This window comes from Colossoma macropomum, unplaced genomic scaffold (genome assembly GCF_904425465.1).
Source record: "Colossoma macropomum unplaced genomic scaffold, Colossoma_macropomum, whole genome shotgun sequence".
NCBI classification, from domain to species: Eukaryota; Metazoa; Chordata; class Actinopteri; order Characiformes; family Serrasalmidae; genus Colossoma; species Colossoma macropomum.
Genome location: NW_023494793.1, coordinates 14,517,880 through 14,538,330, shown reverse-complemented (window position 1 = coordinate 14,538,330; position 20,451 = coordinate 14,517,880). Strand labels below are relative to the sequence as shown.

The window sequence follows — 20,451 nt, the reverse complement described above, 5'->3', positions numbered from 1 at the left end:
TGAGGCAGGAACATCCAGAGACAGCCATTCACTTCTGGCATTGACATACGTAAAAAATGACTAAACCTCAGAGCTTTTATTGTTCATAATATTGATGTAAAGTATTGTTTATTGTGGAAACGTTTTGTTTGGTCTTTTGGAAAATCATAGAGATAAACACACACGTATGTATGATAAATCTTATACTTTTAATGGCAAAGTTTTATATTCGTAAATTCTCAGGCAAAGGGCCTATTTTTGTTGCCGTTGAATGGAACAAAACAAAACGTCATTAGAACTGTTAAAGCATGTATGTTTATTCGTGTACACTGATATATGTATTTTTTTGTATGCATATGATGTTGAGCACTATGTTTCGCTCAAAAAACATCTGAGGCAGGAAGGCGGCCATCGTATCCAAATGTGTGTATAAAACGCTGTCTGAGGCTCCTCCGTTAGATGTATGCGTCGCTGCCTACATATCCCACAATCCTCTGTTTCCGCACCGATACGGTTGGTTAAAACAGCAGAAAACAGCAGCACTGACTCAGGGGACTACGGAGCCCCTAAGGGGCCGTGGTTAAAAAAAAAAGTTAATGACATTGCGTTCCCTCGCAAAAAAATGTGTTCCCTCGCAAATGTTTTGCATGTATATGCATCCCCCCCTACGGAGCCTCGCTGGTGACATCCTGTATAAATAAAAATAATGCGTGGCCACGCCTTATTAACACGTGGGAACGAGATCCTAATGCGTGGGCACGACTTAGTAAGGCGTGGCCACGCATTATTTTTATTTATACAGGATGTCACCAGCGGGGCTCTGTATATTTCAATCCAAGATCGTAAAATTCAGTGAGCCGCTTCGTGTCCGAGCCTAAGCAAAGCGCAGCAAACCGTTGCTTCGTAATGCAAAACATTAGCGCGGTCCCTTATGGGCTCCGCAGGGGGCAGCGCTGCCTTCAGAGGCACAGGGTTATTAGACAACACAGGCCGGCAAGGCATCGAGACAACTACCCTCAGATTCGGGCACAGCATGAATGAGCCCGGTTTCATGGTGATGTCATCACTGTTCGCTCCGTGTCATCACTACGCGACTGTCAACAACGCAGCGCTCACATGGCTGAGTTCAGTCTGATCCACCAGTAGATTTCAGGACTTCTTTCACATCTAATCAGCACGAATTCAGCCGCCCTTCCTGTACGATCTTATTCGCTCCTGCGGGAGTCCATGCTCTGTGAACAGGGCAGTGAAAAGTCCTGTTTGTTCTGCCCTCGGAGTGGACCGGGCTTTCTGCGATGGCTCTGTTCACGATCAATCGGTATGTGATCTTCTTGTTTACTCTCGTTTTCTTCTGAATCTACAGCTACAGTAGCTCTGAGGAATTCTGATGCAAAATGTGCAAAAGCAGAGTCAAAACTTGTACAGCCACAACGTTAAAATCACCTCCATTCTCCATTTTATCAGTTCCACTTACCATATAGGAGCACTTTGTAGTTCTACAGTTACAGACTGTAGTCCATCTGTTTCTCTGCATACTTTGTTAGCCCCCTTTTACCCTGTTCTTCAGTGGTCAGGACTCCCCACAGGACCACCACAGAGCAGGTGTTATTTGGGTGGTGGATCATTCCCAGCACTGCAGTGACACTGACGTGGTGGTGGCGTGTTAGTGTGTGTTGTGCTGGTAGGAGTGGATCAGACACAGCAGAGCTGCTGGAGTTTTTAAGCACCGCGTTTACTCACTGTCCACTCTGTTAGACACACTTACCTTATTGATCTACCTTATAGATGTAAAGTCAGAGACAGTAGCTCATCTGTTGCAGCACAGTTTGTGATGATAATCTTCTAGTCCTTCATCAGTGGGGTCAGGACGCTGCTGACTGGATATGTTTGGTTGGTTGACTATTCTCAGTCCACCAGTAACACTGAGGTATTTAAGAAACTCCATCAGCACTGTTATGGCTCATCCACTAATGCCACCACCACATCAGGGTCACTGCAGTGCTGAGAATGATCCACCACCCAAATAGTACCTGCTCTGTGGGGGTCCTGTGGGGGTCCTGACCATTGAAGAACAGGGTAAAAGGGGGTTAACAAAGTATGCAGAGAAACAGATGGACTACAGTCTGTAACTGTAGAACTACAAAGTGCTCCTTTAAGGTAAGTGGAGCTGATAAAATGGACAATTAGTGCAGAACCAAGGAGGTGAGTTTAATGTTATGATCATAGTTCATGGTTCCAAAAAGAGTGTGTAAATAAAGGCGCCCGTTTGTTACAATTGCCCCATAGGAGGGACAGGTATTACCCTTTTTGTGGTGTTGTAAACTTGCCTGTAGAGTAATAACAGACCTAAAATCTAGCTAACAGATCTTGCACATCTGGACACTCCACACCCAGACACTTTATTTTTAGTACAAATATATGCACGTTTATGCAGTATTGTCATTATATGCTGTTACCTGTGCCTCCTTGTACAGTCATTATTGCACTGCCTTTTTCATCTCAGGCTATAGATATTATTCCAGATTTTTGTATGTTTCTAGTTGTATATATGCCTGTAGATAGGATTTTTTATATTTATTCTTCCTTTTATATTGTTTCACCCTTACTATTATAACTGTCCTGTGTTGTGAGACTGCTACTGGCTGCTAAATGCCCTTCGGCATCAATAAAGTATCTATCTATCTATTTATCTATCTGTCTGTCTGTCTATCTATCTGTCTATCTATCTGTCTATCTATCTGTCTGTCTATCTATCTATCTATATATCTATCGTCTATCTATCTATCTATCTATCTATCTATCTATCTACCTATCGGCCATAAATTCATTTTAAAATACATAAGAATTCTGTTTTTTTTCAATCAAATCTAAGGCACCGTAAGTTGCTGAATCTTCAAGCTTCATTTGTTCCTCTCCACATTATGGGAAATTACCCAGCTTTCTTTAATTCCAGTGTTATTTGGTATTTTTTGAAGTAATTGAAATTATTATTTCATGAGAGGAATTGCAGCAATAATTAACATAACAATAGCAATAATAAATCACACACACTCACACACACATTTTTTAAACCACTTATCCTTCTGGGTCGCGGGGGGAGTTAGAGCGTATCCGAGTGGAAGGCAGGATACACCCTCGACAGGTCGCCAGTCCATCACAGGGCAGACAGACAGACAGACATATATATACGTTCACACACTCACTAACACCTAGGGTCAATTTAGCGTGTCCAGTCAGCCTGACTGCATGTCTTTGGACTGTGGGAGGAAACCCATGCAGACACGGGGAGAACATGCAAGCTCCACACAGAAAGGACCCTGGTTGCCCGGCCAGGAATCGAACCCAGGCCCTTTTTGCTGTGAGGTGACAGCGCTGCCCACTGCGACACCATGCCGCCCCATAATAAATCAGAAATAATAAATAATAAAAACAACAATACAATTTTAAAATTTTAAAGGGTCCCATCATAGAAAAGGAAATTTTACTGACTTTTATTTTTTAGGTGAGAGAGTTTAATATAGTATGTAAATGTTGTTGAAGTTTCAAAACCTACCATTCTCTCCATCCATACCTTTTATATATGGAAACTAAGCTGCAAAAAACAGCCTGTTTTGAATTCATTATTTTTGTCATGTCACAAAAACCAACACATTTACCTTTACAGCCTATTGTACGGATGAAGATATGATGACAATAGTAGATCATTCGCTCACATCCTCGTAAGACACATCATTCACCAAGTTTTGATGGAATTCTTTTTGAATTTTCTTTCAAAATGGTCACAATCATCAGATTCATCTGCTTGAGAGAAGGGGTCCAAAACACAGCCTACATACAAAATGTTCTTTTGGAAGGAGTGTGCAATTACACATTTCTGCCAGAGAGGTCTCCAAATCCCCAAATCCTACATGGTGTAGCATGATGTTTACCAGTAAGATTTTGATATCATCAAACATTCCTACCCTTTTTTGAGACCCTTTTTTAAAATCTCTCCATCATAAAGGAAAAAACATTATCTATGCATTCAGATCGTTCTTTGAATGTTCATGGTTCCATATACATTTCCTTTCTACAGAACGAGTAAAAGAACATTTTTTAACAATGTGGGCACAGAGATCTATCAAAACTCTCCTCAAGTGTAACGTTGCTGGTATCTTAATAGTGTTTATGTGAACATAGTTGAAAGTTCCACACTCACAAGGATGATGCATGTGCAGTATGGATGTGGCACTTAAAACCTGTAACATAATCTCCACTGCATACCTCACTGTGCGTTGCCAGCAGCTGGATTAAGAAACACTGAGCATCCACAGTTGAAAAAATTGAGTATTTCTTCATGTTGCACAACTTTTGGTCCTCAGAGCTGCAACATTTTCAGTAGTCAGAAGTTTAGTGAACATCTTTCTCAGCGGTTCTCAGTTCCTGTCCTTGATGACTAATACATTACACAAGTTTTATGTTTTTCAAAGGCCATGTGGTCTGCAGTGACTAGGACTGCTAACCCTGATCATCCTCACGCACTACACTGCTGTTATGGTTCCTCAGGTATCTGGGAGATGAAGATGAAAGTGAGTCAGCCAGCGAGTCTCGATCCAAAGCCCGGCTGGCCAAGCTCCAGGAACAAGCAAAAGCGAGAGAACAGCAGAGTCTTGCAGCTAAAGAAGAGGTAACTGTCAAAGACACTAGCTCTGGTCAGAGCGACTTAGGAAAAAATAAAAGAAAATTAGAACAAGAAGAAAAAGAGAGGAAGCAGCACAAGAAGAAGAGGAAGGAAAGCTCTGAGAAGCTGGATGATGCTGATAACACAGCCGTCCCTGTGGAACACTCCGAGTCAGGCACAAAGGATACTGCAACAAAGAAGAAGAAGAAAAAAGACAAAAAGAAAGAAGAGGAGCAAGATACAAGTAATTTTCTTATATTGTTTGAATGTGCGCATGTGAGGTTTCAGGCCATTCTGGCCTAAAACCTAAATTTTATATGTTTTTTGTTGGGTCATGCAGGGTTCTGTAGTGGAACATTATATCACTTCGTCTCATCGGTTTGAGAAAAATCATGATTTTATATCATTTTTATATTTTCGTCCATTAATTTTCTCTTACTACAATACCCAGCATGCATTCTGAGCATGCTAATACATCATTCAACAATTGGGAATCCCTGTGGTGTTGTCCAATCCTGCGTGTGAGCCAAGCCACTGATCTATCAGCTAATAAATACAGCCAAGCTCACATCACTGTTACCCCACTTGTCTTCAGACAAAATCAAGACTGCAGCAATTCTGAATTTATTGAGCATAAAATTAATTCCTGAGAAAAGTTTTTTACCCTTTCAGAGAGAGAAAAGAAGCCAGACTGAAGGAAAGTATCCAGACAGACATCTGCCTTGTTTAGCTTTTAGCTTGTTGTCCTCCTTCTTTGATGAGTCATTTGAGTAATCCATCATCTTGATGGTAGTTATGATTTGATGATGGTTACTGTAGTTATTCGGCTGTGATAAGCTACTCAGCTTCCTAGCTGTAATGTTGCCTGTCTGCGTTCCTTCTGCATTTATCAAAAGTAACATTAGCACCCCAAGTTAGTTGTTGTTTCTCAAAATGTTTTTCCACCTTCAAGATACATCATCAGAATGGGTTTTCCTAGTCTTTGAACAGGAAAATCTCACTACAGACACCACTGTAGGATGCAAGAAAGCTTGTTTACAACAAATGTAGTGATAGTTAAACCTTTGTCTGAGTGTCACTTTACTGTCTTCCTTTACATTCTTGCAGGACTTAATGTTTAATAATGTAAACATTACCCTTGTTTACTGTATTTCAGAAGATCATCCATCTGAAGAATCTACTGTAGCAGTGCAGGAGACTGAAGATGATGGAGGGGAACCTGAGGGAACCCAAAAAACTGCCAACGGTCACCCTGACCCGTCAAACACAGGATCAGGAAAGAGCTCCTCCGACACCAGCTTTCACGTCCTGGGTGGATTTGAGAATAAGACAGTACAAAAGGTATCTGTAAAAAAAAATAAAACATTAATAACTAATGTGACCGTGTTCTCCAAACTTGTCTTGGGGAGCTGCCTTCTTGCAGTGTCTTGTTCAGACCAAAATCTGCCACACCTGCTCCAGCTTATTAACTTTTTCAGAGGTTCCTGCTTGGCTGGATCAGTGCTCAGGTAAGGGGAGGGGCAGGTTGGAACTAAACTTTGTAGGAAAGTAGCTCTCCAGGATCAGGGTTGGAGATCACTGCTATACAGTATTGCTGTATGCCTCTCCAAACAGTCTGTGTAATATGTTACAGATGTGGTGCTTTGCATTGTTTTGGCACATTTTAGGTCCAGAGGGTATTACCGAAGTGGCTGGCTGAGCCGGATGCTATTGAGAGAGATATTAAGAGTAATCTGGTCCCTCTCAGTGAAGTTCCCGGCATCTGTTTTACGCTACAGAAGAAGCTGGAAGCCAATGGGATCCAAAACTTTTTCCCAGGTGAGAGAGAGAGAGAGAGAGAGAGAGAGAGGCAGGCTTTAGACCTTTACAGAATTTAAAAATCAACTCTAGATATTTTTTATCTTGTAACAAATCTGGCAGACATATAAAACTGCAATAACTTTGTTAACGTCCAGATGATCCTGACTGCAGACTGATTTATATGAAATGATTTATGGCTTGAGTGAAACATCTATTTCATTTATGTTGGTAATCTTCCTGAGGATCTTTACATCAAGATGTGCCACAACCATCTGTTGAAAGACCATTGTTCTCTGACTGTTTGGGTCAGAATGATTTCTTCACTTTGTAGCTCCTCACTATTTTTACCTTATTTAGTTCAAGCAGAGGTTATTCCTGCCATCTTGGAAACTGTGAATTCAGGGCTGCTGATTGGTCGAGGTGGCTACAGGCCCAGAGACATCTGTGTGTCTGCTCCCACCGGAAGTGGAAAGACACTGGCATTTGTTATACCTGTCATACAGGTGAGATACTCCAGAGTTTAGTTTAGATTTAGTTTAGTCACAACTGGATATAATCAATTTATGTATCTATGTATGTATCTATCTGTCTATAGATGTATCTATCTATCTATAGATGTATCTATCTATCTAGATAGATAGATGGCTTTTGGAACAAAACCTCATGTATGGAGTTAAATCAGTATCACCGGTACCTGTATAGTTTGATGATCTTGAAAATATCAGATGTTTGAATATACTGGGTATGAATTCACCTCTTGATAATTCATGTGATAAAAAAATTCAGACCATTAAAATTTAAATATAAAAACGGTTCCAGAAATTCTAACTTTATGAAATGCAGCACTTTTATATTCACACAGTAATCAAATTCATCTCCAAAACTGTAATTTGAGAGGAAATAAAAAACATTCTTGACTTGTAGGAAAAGTTAATGTAACAAGATTGTTGTCAAATTGAGCTGTACAGTTTGCAGGAAAATGCCATATTTAAGTTCATAGAGGACTTATTTTCATTTAGAAAATCAACAAAACATTTAATTTGACCAAAACAGTCATTTTTCAGGATAAGGAAAAAATATTCTTAACTGTAAGTTAATGTAATAATATTAGGCCCCAGGTACCTCTGGGGCATTTCTTTTGGCGTTAACTTAAGTAAAAAAAAAACAAAACAAAAAAACAACCCCTACATTCTGTCTACACCCTTTGTTTATCAGGTCCAAATACCATTTACAGTACTAAATGAAAATGAAGATCAAATAAATCAAGAGTGGTCAGCTCTATATGTACCATACAGTTGCTGTCATTACAAAACCTTATAACCCCAAACCTTTCAGGAAAAAAAATATTCTGAACTTGCAACTGGTTGTAACTTTAGAGCACTCAATTAGTCCATTCATTGAGAAATTTTCATAACATGGCAGTTTAGTAAAAAAAAAAAGACAAAAATGGAGCTACAAGGTTTTGTTTCAGCAAAGCCACATGTCAGCCACAGTTATTACTGCACCACTTTTTTGGTAATTACTGCCATTTACTCTCCATTATGATCATTCCTACAGGCGCTGTTGACCCGAGTGGTGTGTGAAGTTCGTGCCCTGGCCGTGTTACCTACGAAAGAGCTTGCCCAGCAGGTTCCCTTCATCTCTTACACAAATTTCTGAGTTTATCTCATGGCCCGCCTCTTAGGCCTCATCCTGCTACATTGTGTCCATTGTCAGTATATTTCTCCTCTACAGGTATGCAAGGTTTTTTACTCCTACGCTGAAGGAACTGGTCTAAAAGTGGTCATGGTCGCAGGGCAGAAACCTTTCGCTGCAGAACAGGCAGCCCTTTCAGAAACCAGGTAAGCTGCTGTAGATTCCAGTTTTGTTTCTGTATAGTTGAAGTAACACTTTACAAAAGAACAATACTCATTATGAATGAATGTTAGCATTATAATAATTAGTTTTCCTTCATATTTAGTTATTCAATCAATTCTAACAGTCCCAAATCAATGTAGTTGGATTGGCACCTTCAGATCGATGTATTGTGCATTTTTATAACCCTAAAGCTTTTCTTTACTCTTGTGTGGCTGACCTGTACAATCTCTGTGTTCCCTCTCTATCCAGAGGAGGCGTGTGTCGCAGTCTGGCAGATATTGTTGTTGCCACACCAGGTCGTCTGGTGGACCACATTAACAAAAATGACAACTTTAGCCTCCAACATCTACGATTCCTGGTAAGGATCTATCAAGCTGCAGTGGTCTTAGAAAGTTTGTAAACCCTTCAGAGTTTTCTAAATTTCTACAAAAATATGTCCAACGAAAGAATGTGTAACTCTGCTTTAAGTAACTGGTAACATGAGCAGCAGTGACTTCAACCAAACACTTCCTGTAGCTGTTGATCTCCACATCAGCTTGGAGGAATTTTTTATTTTTTTCTTCACAAATCTGCCTCAACTCAGTGATACTTGCATGGACTCCACACTTCAGGTCCTGGCGCAATGTTTCTTTTGGCTAAAGACCTGTACTTTGACTCAGCAATTCCATAATGTGAACATTTTTCTCCTTCAGCTGCTTTTTTGACGACTTACTGGTGGTATCTCTTAGAGTCCTTGTCTTTCTGCAAGACCCACAGTCTATTGAGCTTCAGTTAATGAACAGATGACTTGATATTCTCTTGTAAAATTTGCTGAATTTTTAGAATTCATCTCCCAATCAAGCTGTCCTGGTCCCCTGGCAATGAAAGAGCTCCAAACTGTAATACTGCCACCATCATGTTTCACAGTTAGGATGAGTTTCTCATGCTGGAATGCAGTGTTTGGTTTTTGCTAAACGTAATGTTTGTCATTTTATCTGAATAGTTGTATTTTTTACTTATTTGCCCACATAATATTCTCCTAGTAATCTTCTGGCCAATCCCAGTGGTTTTTAGCAACCCTTGAATGGGCATCAGTGTTCTTCCTGGGGAGTAGTGGCTTCTTATTTGTAATTATGAACTGATATTCCTAAGTGTTCTTATACCCAAACATCAACATTAACACTGAATCAGTTTATTCAGTAAGTGAATGTAAAGGTATTTAGTTGTGTGTTTTGTTTCATAGGTTCTATTTTAATACTAAATAAATGTCTGATCACATTTTAGGTCAAATGCATGCGGACATTTACAGAAGGGTCACAGAATGTCCACCGCCATTGTACATATTAATTAAACATATGATGCTTATTAGTAGTATCATCTTTATAAGGCTACTGGGAGATACAGAGACTTTCAAGACATGCAGGATGACGTAGCATGGATGAATATTGCTGACTTCAGTCTTTAATCCCAGAAAAGACCTATATTAAGTTTGATCTATTAGGAACGTACCTAACATAGACGTATTTTCTGTGTGTTTGATGTTTTAGATCATTGATGAGGCAGACCGAATGATCGACAGCATGCACCAGGCCTGGCTCAGTCAGGTCACCAAAGCAGTCTATAAAAGTGGGAGTGGCTCAGATATATCAATCTTCAGGAGGGTGAAGCCAGGCCCAATAACAGTGGCAAGGTATGACCTTATTTAGTGAGAATGGCAGAAGTATTCTGTGAGGAAATAAGAGTATCTTGACTCCTGGGATAATTCTGTTTGAATATGAGAAATAATAATAATAATAAAATAAGAAGAAGAAAAATACATTCATAACAAATACTCTTTTAGCAAAGTGCTTCACTTGAACACTGAGAGCTGCATTTCTCCTCCTTTGGCCATTAGATATGAGACATGGTGCAGTTTCTCACTCTAAAGAAAATCAAGTACACAATTCAGGTTTTAATCCCACTGAAAACTGTTTCTGTCCTGTGTGGATGGTCTTTACCTTATTCCCATTCAATAACACTGTATATTCTCCAGGGTATATTTTGGTTTTTCCACCTGAATTTATATGACCAAATCGTAAGGCAAATTATTCAGTAACTGCATAAAATTAATGTAAATCTTTATTTATTTATTTAATTATATTATTTATTGTAAAAACTCCCCTCAAATTAACAGAACGTCTGTTTTATGATTATACACATATTGCTGTATGCTTACAATTTACTGCTGAAAGCCAAAAATCTTAGAGGCTCTTTGTATTTTTCTATGAAAATAATTTTTACAGAGCAGATCACTGAAGAGACGCCATCTGTTTATAGTTTATAGCCCAGATTTGTGGAAAAATGGGTTGACTTTCAGTAGACAAAAACATTTTTGAGTTCAGCTTCTATTATAAGGGTTTAAAATTACATTACCCATCTGTTTGACTGGAAAGAAGACAGTTACAGCTCTCATATGACACCCACCTTTTGAATGTAGCTTATGAAATATGAAAATTATGAAGAATATGCGTTTTGGTCTCAGATTTTTTTTTTATCAACTAATTATGTAATGCAGATCTTTTTTCCTTCCTTCTTTACCGTACTAACTCTAATTTGAACTTTAATGCAAATTTGCAGAAAAAAGGACAATTTTATATCACACAGTTTTCCCTCTTACCCCAAGTGTAGTCAGTCAGCCAAGACGTATGTGCTGTTTGAATTTTGATTCTTTAGTTATGTATTGGAGCTACGAGGCTAATGTGGCTTAACATTGTGCTATCTGCATGCCTAAGTCATCACATACTTGCCTCCAGCTGTGTGGAGTTTTAAGTGATCTCAACCAAAATTGCTTATATGGTTTCTGAAATGGTACACCCCTAAAAAAGACGGGTTATCAAGTGTTCTTAAGTAAAGTTCTGTATAGCATTATAACCATTTGCTCGCTTAAATGGTTCTTTGCATTGTGCTTCAGATTGATGGAGAAATTGTTGTAAATGGTTCTGAATAGAACCTTTTTAACACCAAAAGTGTTCTTTATTGTTACAAGCTTGACATTAAACAATAGCAGAACACTTTTTGGTGCTACATAGAACCATTTTCAAAAAGTTTCTATATACAACCATATACAACACATTTTCCATCAGTCTGAAGAACCACTTCACCACGCAAAGAACCATTTAAGCATGAAACGGTTCTATATAGAACTCATTGCCCTTTACTAAAGAACCATCTTTTTAAAGACTCTATTATATACTGTTTTCTGTAAAATGAGACAAATGTGTTCTGATTTAGCCCTGCAGTTTGTATACCGCTCACTGGTGTACATAAGCTTCAATTATTTAATAGCTATTTTAGCCTCATAGCTAATAAATTACAGTAGTTTTTTCACTGAACTATGGCTTTAAAGTCTGTTTGTCTCTCTCAGTCTGTCTCCACCCCAGATGCCGCTGCAGAAGCTGCTCTTCTCGGCCACTCTGACGCAGAACCCAGAGAAATTGCAGCAGCTGGGGCTCCACCAGCCGCGTCTCTTCAGCTCCACACACACCTCCACGCAGGACGGCACACACACAGAGGAGAAATTCAACTTCCCCCAGGGCCTGACGGTGAGCATCAAGAACCAATTACATCTGATTTGAGGAAGCAAAAAACTGTCCTGCTGGTGTTCTGTTGTGACTGAATGGCTTGACTTCTTCTTTCCCTTGTCCAGCGAGTTTAAGGTGCATCACCGCCTAATGTACTGAAACAGTGTTCGCTCACAAATGAGCACAGCTGCTAATAGTGATTGTGGAACAGAATGGCGTAAATATATTCAATTTAAAATACCTCAAATGTGCTTTATTTATATAAAAAAATAATAAAAGAACAACAACAACAACAACAACAACAAAACATTTTTCTGATGATTTTTTGTATTTAAATCTTTTATAATCTAGGCCTAGCTCAAATATTGTTCTGCCCACTGCAGGAGTACTACGTTTGCTGCACGCTGAGTAAGAAGCCTCTCCTCCTTCTCCACTTCCTGCTCCAGCTGAAGTTCAGCCCTGCCTTATGTTTCATGAACTCAAGAGAAGCAGCACACAGGTAACACAGTTTACAGCTCTTCATCAATTGTTTATTCTTATTAATACCCAGAAGTGTTATTCATTTTTGTCAACTATTAGAAATTGTAAAGTTAGTAATATATTTTTTCTGTACAATTTACTTGTAATTATGTAATTACTTACATGACAACATTAAGATGGATAAGTGTATAATTATATTTAGATTTATGTTCTCTTTCAACAGGTTTGAGTGTGCACTTCTTTTTTTCATTTGTTTGTATGTCAAGAAGTGTCACTGTTTGATTTATAAATGTAGGATGTTTTGTCTTTTCCACAAAACCAGACTGTGCACACAGTAGCTTTTTATCAAAGTCAAATCATAAATTTTATCTCCTACTCATGAGCATAAACATGGAATCCACTAAGAGTTTAGAACAGTTTTGAAAGAATTTCTTCTCTTTTTTCACAGAGATTACTCTGGGCAGTAAGATTAATTTGCTCTGAAAAAAAACCCACTAGTATTAGAATAAATACAAATAAGATCAGCACAGCAACTTGCTGCTGTCTTAACAAAACCTCGTAAATTGTAACTTTACAGGAGAAGGAAAAAACCTGGAACCAGAATTTTTTTCCAAGTAATTTTTGGGTTGTATCTTTTGGACCATTCATCATGAAATTTGCACACAATGTAAAGAGCAACAGACATTTTCAAATTATGATAAAAACTGAAAAATGACAAAAATGGAGGTACAAGGTTTTGCTTCAACAGCAGCAAAATAGTAGTTTTACATATATTAGTGTGTTTGTTTAACCCTTCAAAATCCCAGGCTTATAACATACTGAGGATTACTATTCAGTAACTACATGGAGTTCTATGAAAACAGGTCAAACTATACTTAGGTTAAAGAATTGTGTAATAAATTCTGGAAAGGGTTAAAGGGCCCATAATTCTTTCATATTTTCCCCCCTTGAGATCCATTTAAAATATTTGTTTGTTAATTTTTTCAACCCTCAGAATTAAACAGGAATAGGTGAATGTATGTAATTGTGTGGTATGTTTCGAAACTTTAACAGTGTTTACATACTGTAGGAAGCTCTTTTATTAAAAAAAAACAGCAAGGGAAATACATATTTCCAGTATTTCCATCTTCTGTACAAAGCCTGCATTATTTGTTGTTGTTGTTATCTAGTATTTGGTTTGTGTAATAAATACTTCATAATGTTAAATCAACAGTGCTGGTGATGGATTTTAACAAATCTATGTGATGGCTGAAGGTGTCACGGACAAATCTGAAGCCAAACTCTGTTCTGTAAACTAGTTTACAAAAAAAAGTCTTTAAAAGAAAAGAAATTTTGTTACCCTTTACTGTATTTATGTTTATTTGCATCAATTCTAATTATTTATGGTGTTTTGCAAGCAAAAACACACTGTTTGCCAAGATAAATGGTTTAGGTGCCCTTAAGAGGTTTGCACTGTACTATATGTATATTTTTAAATAAAAGGTTTATTTATTGGTTTGAGAAATAATATCAAATTATAAAAATGCTATTTTTATTCAAATATAATCATATAATAAAATTGTAATTACTCATGGTAGTTACGCAGTGAATTACATGTATGTTCTCTCTCTCTCTCTCTCTCTCTCTCTCTCTCTCTCTCTCTTTCTTATTTCCTCACTCAGGCTCTTCTTGCTGGTGAAGCTCTATGGAGGAGTTGAAGTGGCAGAATTTTCCTCCAGACTCAGTCCTAATGAGAGACAGAAAACCTTGAAAAGATTTGAACAAGGAAAGATCGCATTGTACGTATGCTCTCATCTCTGTAGTGAAGAGACAAGCTGGGTTTACATCCATGTATATTTGTGACACTGCATGGTTTGGTATACTGAATTGAAAAGGTTTGTAAACCAAAATCTGCATAAAACTTCTATGCTTGCTTAAGGTGGATACTTGTTTTTGAATATGATGCCTGCAACACGTTCCAAAAAAGGTTGGGACACTAGCATGTTTATAACTGTGTTACTTCACCTTTTCTTTTAACAGCTCTTTGGTACAGTTGACTCATTGATCTAGTTTTGAAAGCAAAATGTTTTAAAATTCTTCAGTTGTACAAGTCTTCAGCTGAGCAACCGCACAGGGTTGTGTTTTGCACTTCATAATGCGCCACATTTTTTCAGTAGGAGTCAGGCAGATCAGCCCAGCACCCACACTCTCTGATTACACAGCCGTTCAACACATGAAGAATGTGGCTTGGCATTATCAAAAGCATGGATGTCCCTGGAAAAAGGCATCGCCTAAAAGACAGCATATCGCTGTTGTCGGAAGAAAACCTCAAACTTTTTTTAAGTTTTTCAAAGAAAGCTTACTTTACTTTTAATGTAAGTCAATGGAACCAGACATTCTTCCAAGTCATTTGGGTCATTTATTTTGGGTCCATTCTCAATGAAATTTACATACAACATAAAGGGCAACAGGTATTTTCCAATTATGTCAAAAACTAAAAAACATCAAAAATGGAGATACGAGGTTTTCTTCCGACAACAGCGATATGTTGTTCGAAAATGCGTACATATCTTTCATTGTTAAAGGTGCTTTCACACATGTGCAAGCTACTTAGGCCATGGGCACCAATACAGGGTGATTCAAAGAGATTCATCCAATGTCAAAATGATTTATTTCACTTGTACATTGTAAATGGTTTAAGTGAGCACAAAGTTTATTATATAATTTTACAAGAGCTCAATATGAACCTCCTCCAGCTGTACGGACAACATCAACGCCATAATCAAATTCATCCCATACTCAATGGAGCATGTTGGGTGTTGCTGTACTCACGGCTCTTTCAGTGCGATTTCGGAGATCATCTAGTGTCGTGGAACCAGCAACGAACAGAGCGTTGGAGGTTCACTGCCGATGAAAATCACGTTGCACAATTATGCTTTTCTACTCACTGTTTGTCACTTTTTGAATCACCCTGTACACCCCATACCATGACAGACCCTGACTTTTGAACTTTACATTGGTAAAGTTACGTTGGAGGCCCCCTACTTCTTTGGCCCAGAGAACATGAACACATACATATTTTATGGAATTGTGCGTGTACATTATTTCAGTCTGAAATGTGGACTCCTCAGTCCACAATACACGTTTCCACTGGGCATCAGTCCATTTCAGATGAGCTGAAGCCCAGAGAAGTCAGCAGCATTTCTGTAAGTTATTAACTTATGGCTTCCACTGTGCATAGAACAGTCTTAATTTGCATTTGCGGATGCAGCACATACATTATTTATTCACAGTGAAGTTTTCTGAGCCCATGTGGTGTCATTAATTAAAGAAGCATGCTGTTTTTTTCAATGCAGTGCTGCCCGAGGGGTCAAAGTTCACAGGCACTCACTTGTGGTTTTTGACCTTGCTTTTTATGCGCAGAGATTTTTCCGAATTCCCTGAATCTTTTGATAATATTTACAGGGAAAAAATCTAAAAGCCTTTCAAATGCTTGTTCTTAAAGAGTTGGATTATTTGCTGATGCATTTTTAGCAAAGCGCCGAGCCTCGAACCATCCTTGCTCAGAAAGGACTAGGCTTTTCCATATGATAGTCCTTTTAAACCCAAGTATGATTACATCACCTCTTTTAAAATGTTTCCTGAACATTTAACAACCTTTCCAAGTCTTAATTTGCTCTTCTCCCAACTTTTTTGGAACTTGTTGCAGGCATTCATTTCAAAATTTGTACTGCCTCCGTTTAAATACAGTTTAAAGCTGATTTACATTTTTAAATTGGATTTTCACGTTTTACATACTATCTGAACTTTTTGGAACTTGGTTTGTAAAATATAAACACTAAATTACCCAAAACAACAGCAAAGAGAAGCTGCTCAACATTAAAGGTTTTGCTGTAAGCTAGCTCCAGATTTTTCAGAAGTGTTTCGACAAATGTGACGTAGAGTTGTATTCTCTTGTACAGAGCTGATGGAAACAGGATGTAATGCATAACTATTTTGCAACACTTTAATCATTCACTTCAGTTTTATTTTACAGCTGGATGGAAATGTGACAACTGTTTGTTTCAGGTGTAACACACTTCCTCATTTTTTCAAATTTTAATCAGTATCTAGACGAGTCTAGTTGAGTCAGACTCCAGTCCTAGAAGACCACAGCCTCTCAGAGCTCTGTATTTACCTTGATTTAACACACCTAATGATTCAGTACATGAGCAATAACTGAGCTCTTGGTGAGCTGAGTTAACACTGCTGTGGCCCTCCAGGACCTGAGTTTCACTCATCTGTTTCAGGGTTCTTGTTAAGAGGGGACTTGGGGGGTCTTAAGAGTTCTAACTAAAAGATACAAAGTAAAAAAGACTAGGCTGTAAACAAACCATTAATACTCATCTGTTTAGCTGACTTTACTCTCTTTCTCTGTGTAAATTTGAACTATGTGTTATCTGCTATGGCTTTTTGTTGTCTCATTCTATGTTTAATTTAATGCAATAATGGTGCAATAGTGATTGGCAGGCTGCAGCAAGAAGAGGAGTTCAGCAGTGCTGGGAGTCACTGAGTCACTTAATAATCCGACAACTGCAGAAAATCTGATTTTGTCAGTAATCGAATCAATGCGTTTACGTGCACTTGAGTAATCAGATAATGGGAAGCTCTGGGTCTACGTGAGTCAGACAGTTATCAGACTTCTGCTTTGCAACCAGCCAATAAACTCACCAGAAGATGTGATGTAAATTTAATGTAAAACTCACGTCAAATGCAGTTTTTTTTTCTTTAAACATTGCGCCATTTTACCTGAATATATCAACATACATCATCTAGAAGATGAAGAAAATGTAAATCCTTCATTTCGTCAAGCCTGTGTTTGGTTTCAGTGTCACTACAAAAGTGTTGCGTCTCGCGGCAGCGCTGCTTGCTTGTTTCCGGTACCGCAGTCTGTTTTTAAACATGCACAGCCTGAGAAATCTTAAAGAAATCAGAGTAAGAGTTTATGTGCAGTGAAAAATCTGATTACTGAGCTAAAATCCAGCTCTCTTTATTGGATTTCTAGACCTTACTCGTGTCTAAGAAATCGAAGTATGCTGTTTACACGACCATTTAAATAATCAGATAACTGCAGAAATCCGATTGTGTTCGGATTACTGAGTGCATGTAAACGAATGTTGGCACCAGCATTTGCACCTTTGTTAAAAGCACTGGTTTGTAACTTTTGGATGCTTTTTGGCACAAAGTGTGAAACCTCTGTCTAGTAATTCTTATGAAAAAAAAATCTACACAATTCCAACCCTGATCAGTTTTCTTAGATTTCTATAAACATCTGTAATATATATGAATGCTCTCTCTTTGCTAGGTTGATCAGCACTGATGCTGCTGCCAGAGGGATCGACATAAAAGGAGTTAAATGTGTCATTAATTATGATGCCCCACAGTACATCAGGACGTACATCCACAGGCACGTCTGCTGGCTTATTTACTATCTGAGTCAAACACCACATTTTAGCTGGATATCCAGAACTTAAAGTAGATGGCTAAGTATTCTATGTGTTAAGGTTACTCACATATGTGAACAGTTAGCTCTTACAGAGAAATCTGAAGAGCTGATTTTAAAGTATCTTAGAGAACTATAATAAAACCTAAGACAATTGTTCCTCTAGGTGTTTCAGACCTGTTTAATTGATATATAATCATTGTTTCAGAGTGGGAAGAACAGCAAGAGCAGGAAAAGCTGGAGTGGCCTTCACTTTCCTCTTAGGAGTGCAGGTGAGACTTGCCAAAATTGTCCATGAATCAAAAGTTACTGTTTATTCGGATGACTTTTCATCACCAAGTAACTTCATGTCTTCATAGCACGATCAGAGTTTTCCCCCCAGATTCAGCTGTTTTATTGAAGTGTTTTAGTTGATTTGTGTTGTAAATAGTGTGTGCATTCAATTCATTTATGTATGTTATGTTAGTGCCAAGCTAATGGCCACATACCCACTCAGAGTTTGGTATTATATATGTTTTTTCTTCATCTTTTCCTCTGTGTGTAGGTGAAAAACTTTGTGCAAATGGTGCTGAATGCTGGCAGTGCTGGTCTACAGAAACAGACTATTAAACCAGAGCATCTCAAAGGCATGGAGAGCCAGTACGAAGAAGCACTGGATGAGCTGGGGAAAGCTATAAAGGTAAAGGCTTTAAAATCTCAGGGTTGCACATATGTTTGGCCATCACAAAACAGTATAGAATGCACAATAAAAGGGGAATTCCACCTATTTTTCAAAATTTCTGCATAGTTCAGTTGCTGAGATGTAAACAATATCAATTGGAATGGGTGGATGTGAAATGGTGCATTTTAGGATTACTGTACAGTGATCTTGATGGGAACCAGGGGTGGCAATGTACTACAATGCAAATACAGCCATTTTATTTGTTATTGAGAACATCCAGTGAACCTACACATGCCTTCTTGAGGTTTTATGTGTAATATTGATTATGGTAAATGAGTGTTAAATTTGAAAAATAGGTTTTAGGCCAAACCACTCAGAATAATTTCATCTAACTCATAACAGTTGAATTAGATGGAAATTTTGGAAAATAGGTGGAATTCCCCTTGAAGGCTGCGAGGCATTTCACTTTTCTCACCGGTACGTTTTCACCATCTCTGAAATGGGCTGAGCTGAACTCGACATTGTTTGAATATCTTTGTTTTCTCAAGGAGGAGAAAGCCCAGAAGCGCTTCTGAGAGGATGTTGACCAGGAGCTGACCTGCAAGAATAAATATTTGTCTCCATCTTTACTTTCTTAAGGCTTTTGTTCTTTAGAAAAGATTGCATCTATGGTAGCATTTTAAATAAAATTGAAAACGAAAGGCTTAGTGGTCATTTTTTCATTCACGTAAATATGAGTGTTTAGCTCTGAACAGAAGCTTTTAGACTACATTAGAGTCAAAGTGAATCAGAGACTCATTTTCCTTCTGTACACAGGGTCAGGGGGGGCTCTTAGCTAGCTGAGTGTTTTCTCTCAATGAGGGGGTCAAGATGGAGGTAAAACATGATAAACATGATCTTATTGGTTGATATTATTTTGCTGCCTGCTGGAGTACAGTTGATGTATATTCAGAATGTTTTAGAGGCGCATGAAAGGTATTATATTTCAAATGAAGATTATGGGAAAACAGTTTGTCTTGTAAATCATATAGTATGGTGAATCATGCTTTGTATGATCAGCTAAACTATATGAACTATGATAAATTATCAGTGGAAAATATTCCATTTTGATTTCAGGTTGAAGTACAAAAAAAGTCTGATGCTGTGACTAATTTCAGTTTAACTAGTCCCTGCCTAGGGGCGGGGCTATATGGAAACCATGCCCCCATTGCAACTGTCAAACTGATTCTTGCAAACTTTAAATGAATTGAATGTTCGATTCACTGTTGTTCTAAATGGCCATTATACTTATATAGTATATTACTTTTGTTGACATACAGTGCTCTTCAGGAAAATATACATAATATTGAGCAAATAATATGTATGCATATATATATATATATATATATATATATATATATATATATACACACACACACACATATATGTATATATACACATCCCTCACATAATTTGTGGACATACTCCGCTTGACTGAGGAGGGAAAAGCCAAAAACAATAACTGAAAAAACAGGTATTTCTGTAGAGAAAACTGAACGTGTTACAACCATGCAAAACCTGCTAGACCACCAAAACTGACACCATCAGATAAACAGCATTTACAGCTGTCATCTTTGAGAGAGAGGAGGAAATCAAGCTCCACTCGTACTTCAGATCTGAAAAAATCCACAGGTGTTTCTGTCCATCCTTCCACTATGAGAAGACAACTCAGCGCTGTGGGTCTGAAAGGATGTGTAGCTGTCAAGAAGACCTTACTGAGAATACAAATAAAAAAGGACAGTTATAAATCAAACAAAGAAGCTGCTGGTGTTATTTGAACAATACACTGACCACTGCTGAGTCCAGATCTCAACATCACCCAGTGTGTTTGGAATTACTGAGATTGTGAGAAGAAGAAAAACAACTTGTAAGGCTGAACTTTGTAGGTGTGGAAAAAATATTCCTAAAGATTTCTTTGAAAAAAGGGGTCCCCAAAGAGCGGAAGCTGTAATAAAGACTAAGAGTGAACACGCTA

At 38.1% G+C, this 20,451-nt stretch overlaps 1 protein-coding gene across 2 annotated transcripts; it reads left to right on the top strand.

Annotated features, from left to right (window-relative positions):
- Positions 1–1,064: 1,064 nt before the first annotated feature.
- Positions 1,065–19,138, top strand: ddx51 (DEAD (Asp-Glu-Ala-Asp) box polypeptide 51). 2 transcript variants are annotated; one of them, XM_036578590.1, is made up of 16 exons: positions 1,065–1,297; positions 4,525–4,883; positions 5,799–5,980; positions 6,307–6,457; positions 6,797–6,942; positions 7,997–8,068; positions 8,174–8,280; positions 8,546–8,654; positions 9,823–9,965; positions 11,679–11,856; positions 12,219–12,334; positions 13,977–14,093; positions 17,639–17,740; positions 17,985–18,048; positions 18,321–18,455; positions 18,986–19,138. In XM_036578590.1, the coding sequence occupies exons 1-16, from the start codon at positions 1,275–1,277 to the stop codon at positions 19,010–19,012; spliced, it is 2,031 nt and encodes a 676-aa protein (XP_036434483.1). In that variant the 5' UTR covers positions 1,065–1,274; the 3' UTR covers positions 19,013–19,138. The 2 variants fall into 2 exon arrangements, with proteins under 2 accessions (XP_036434483.1, XP_036434481.1); XM_036578588.1 differs by having other exon boundaries at positions 5,796–5,980.
- Positions 19,139–20,451: the final 1,313 nt, after the last annotated feature.

What these genes read in the sequence shown, in the direction of transcription:
- ddx51 (XM_036578588.1), top strand. Translation starts at nt 1,275, where the DNA reads ATGGCTCTGTTCACGATCAATCG. An exon ending in GATCCAAAACTTTTTCCCAG is followed by an intron (nt 6,458 to 6,796) that starts GTGAGAGAGAGA and finishes TACCTTATTTAG; the next exon opens with TTCAAGCAGAGGTTATTCCT. An exon ending in AGCTGGGGAAAGCTATAAAG is followed by an intron (nt 18,456 to 18,985) that starts GTAAAGGCTTTA and finishes TGTTTTCTCAAG; the next exon opens with GAGGAGAAAGCCCAGAAGCG.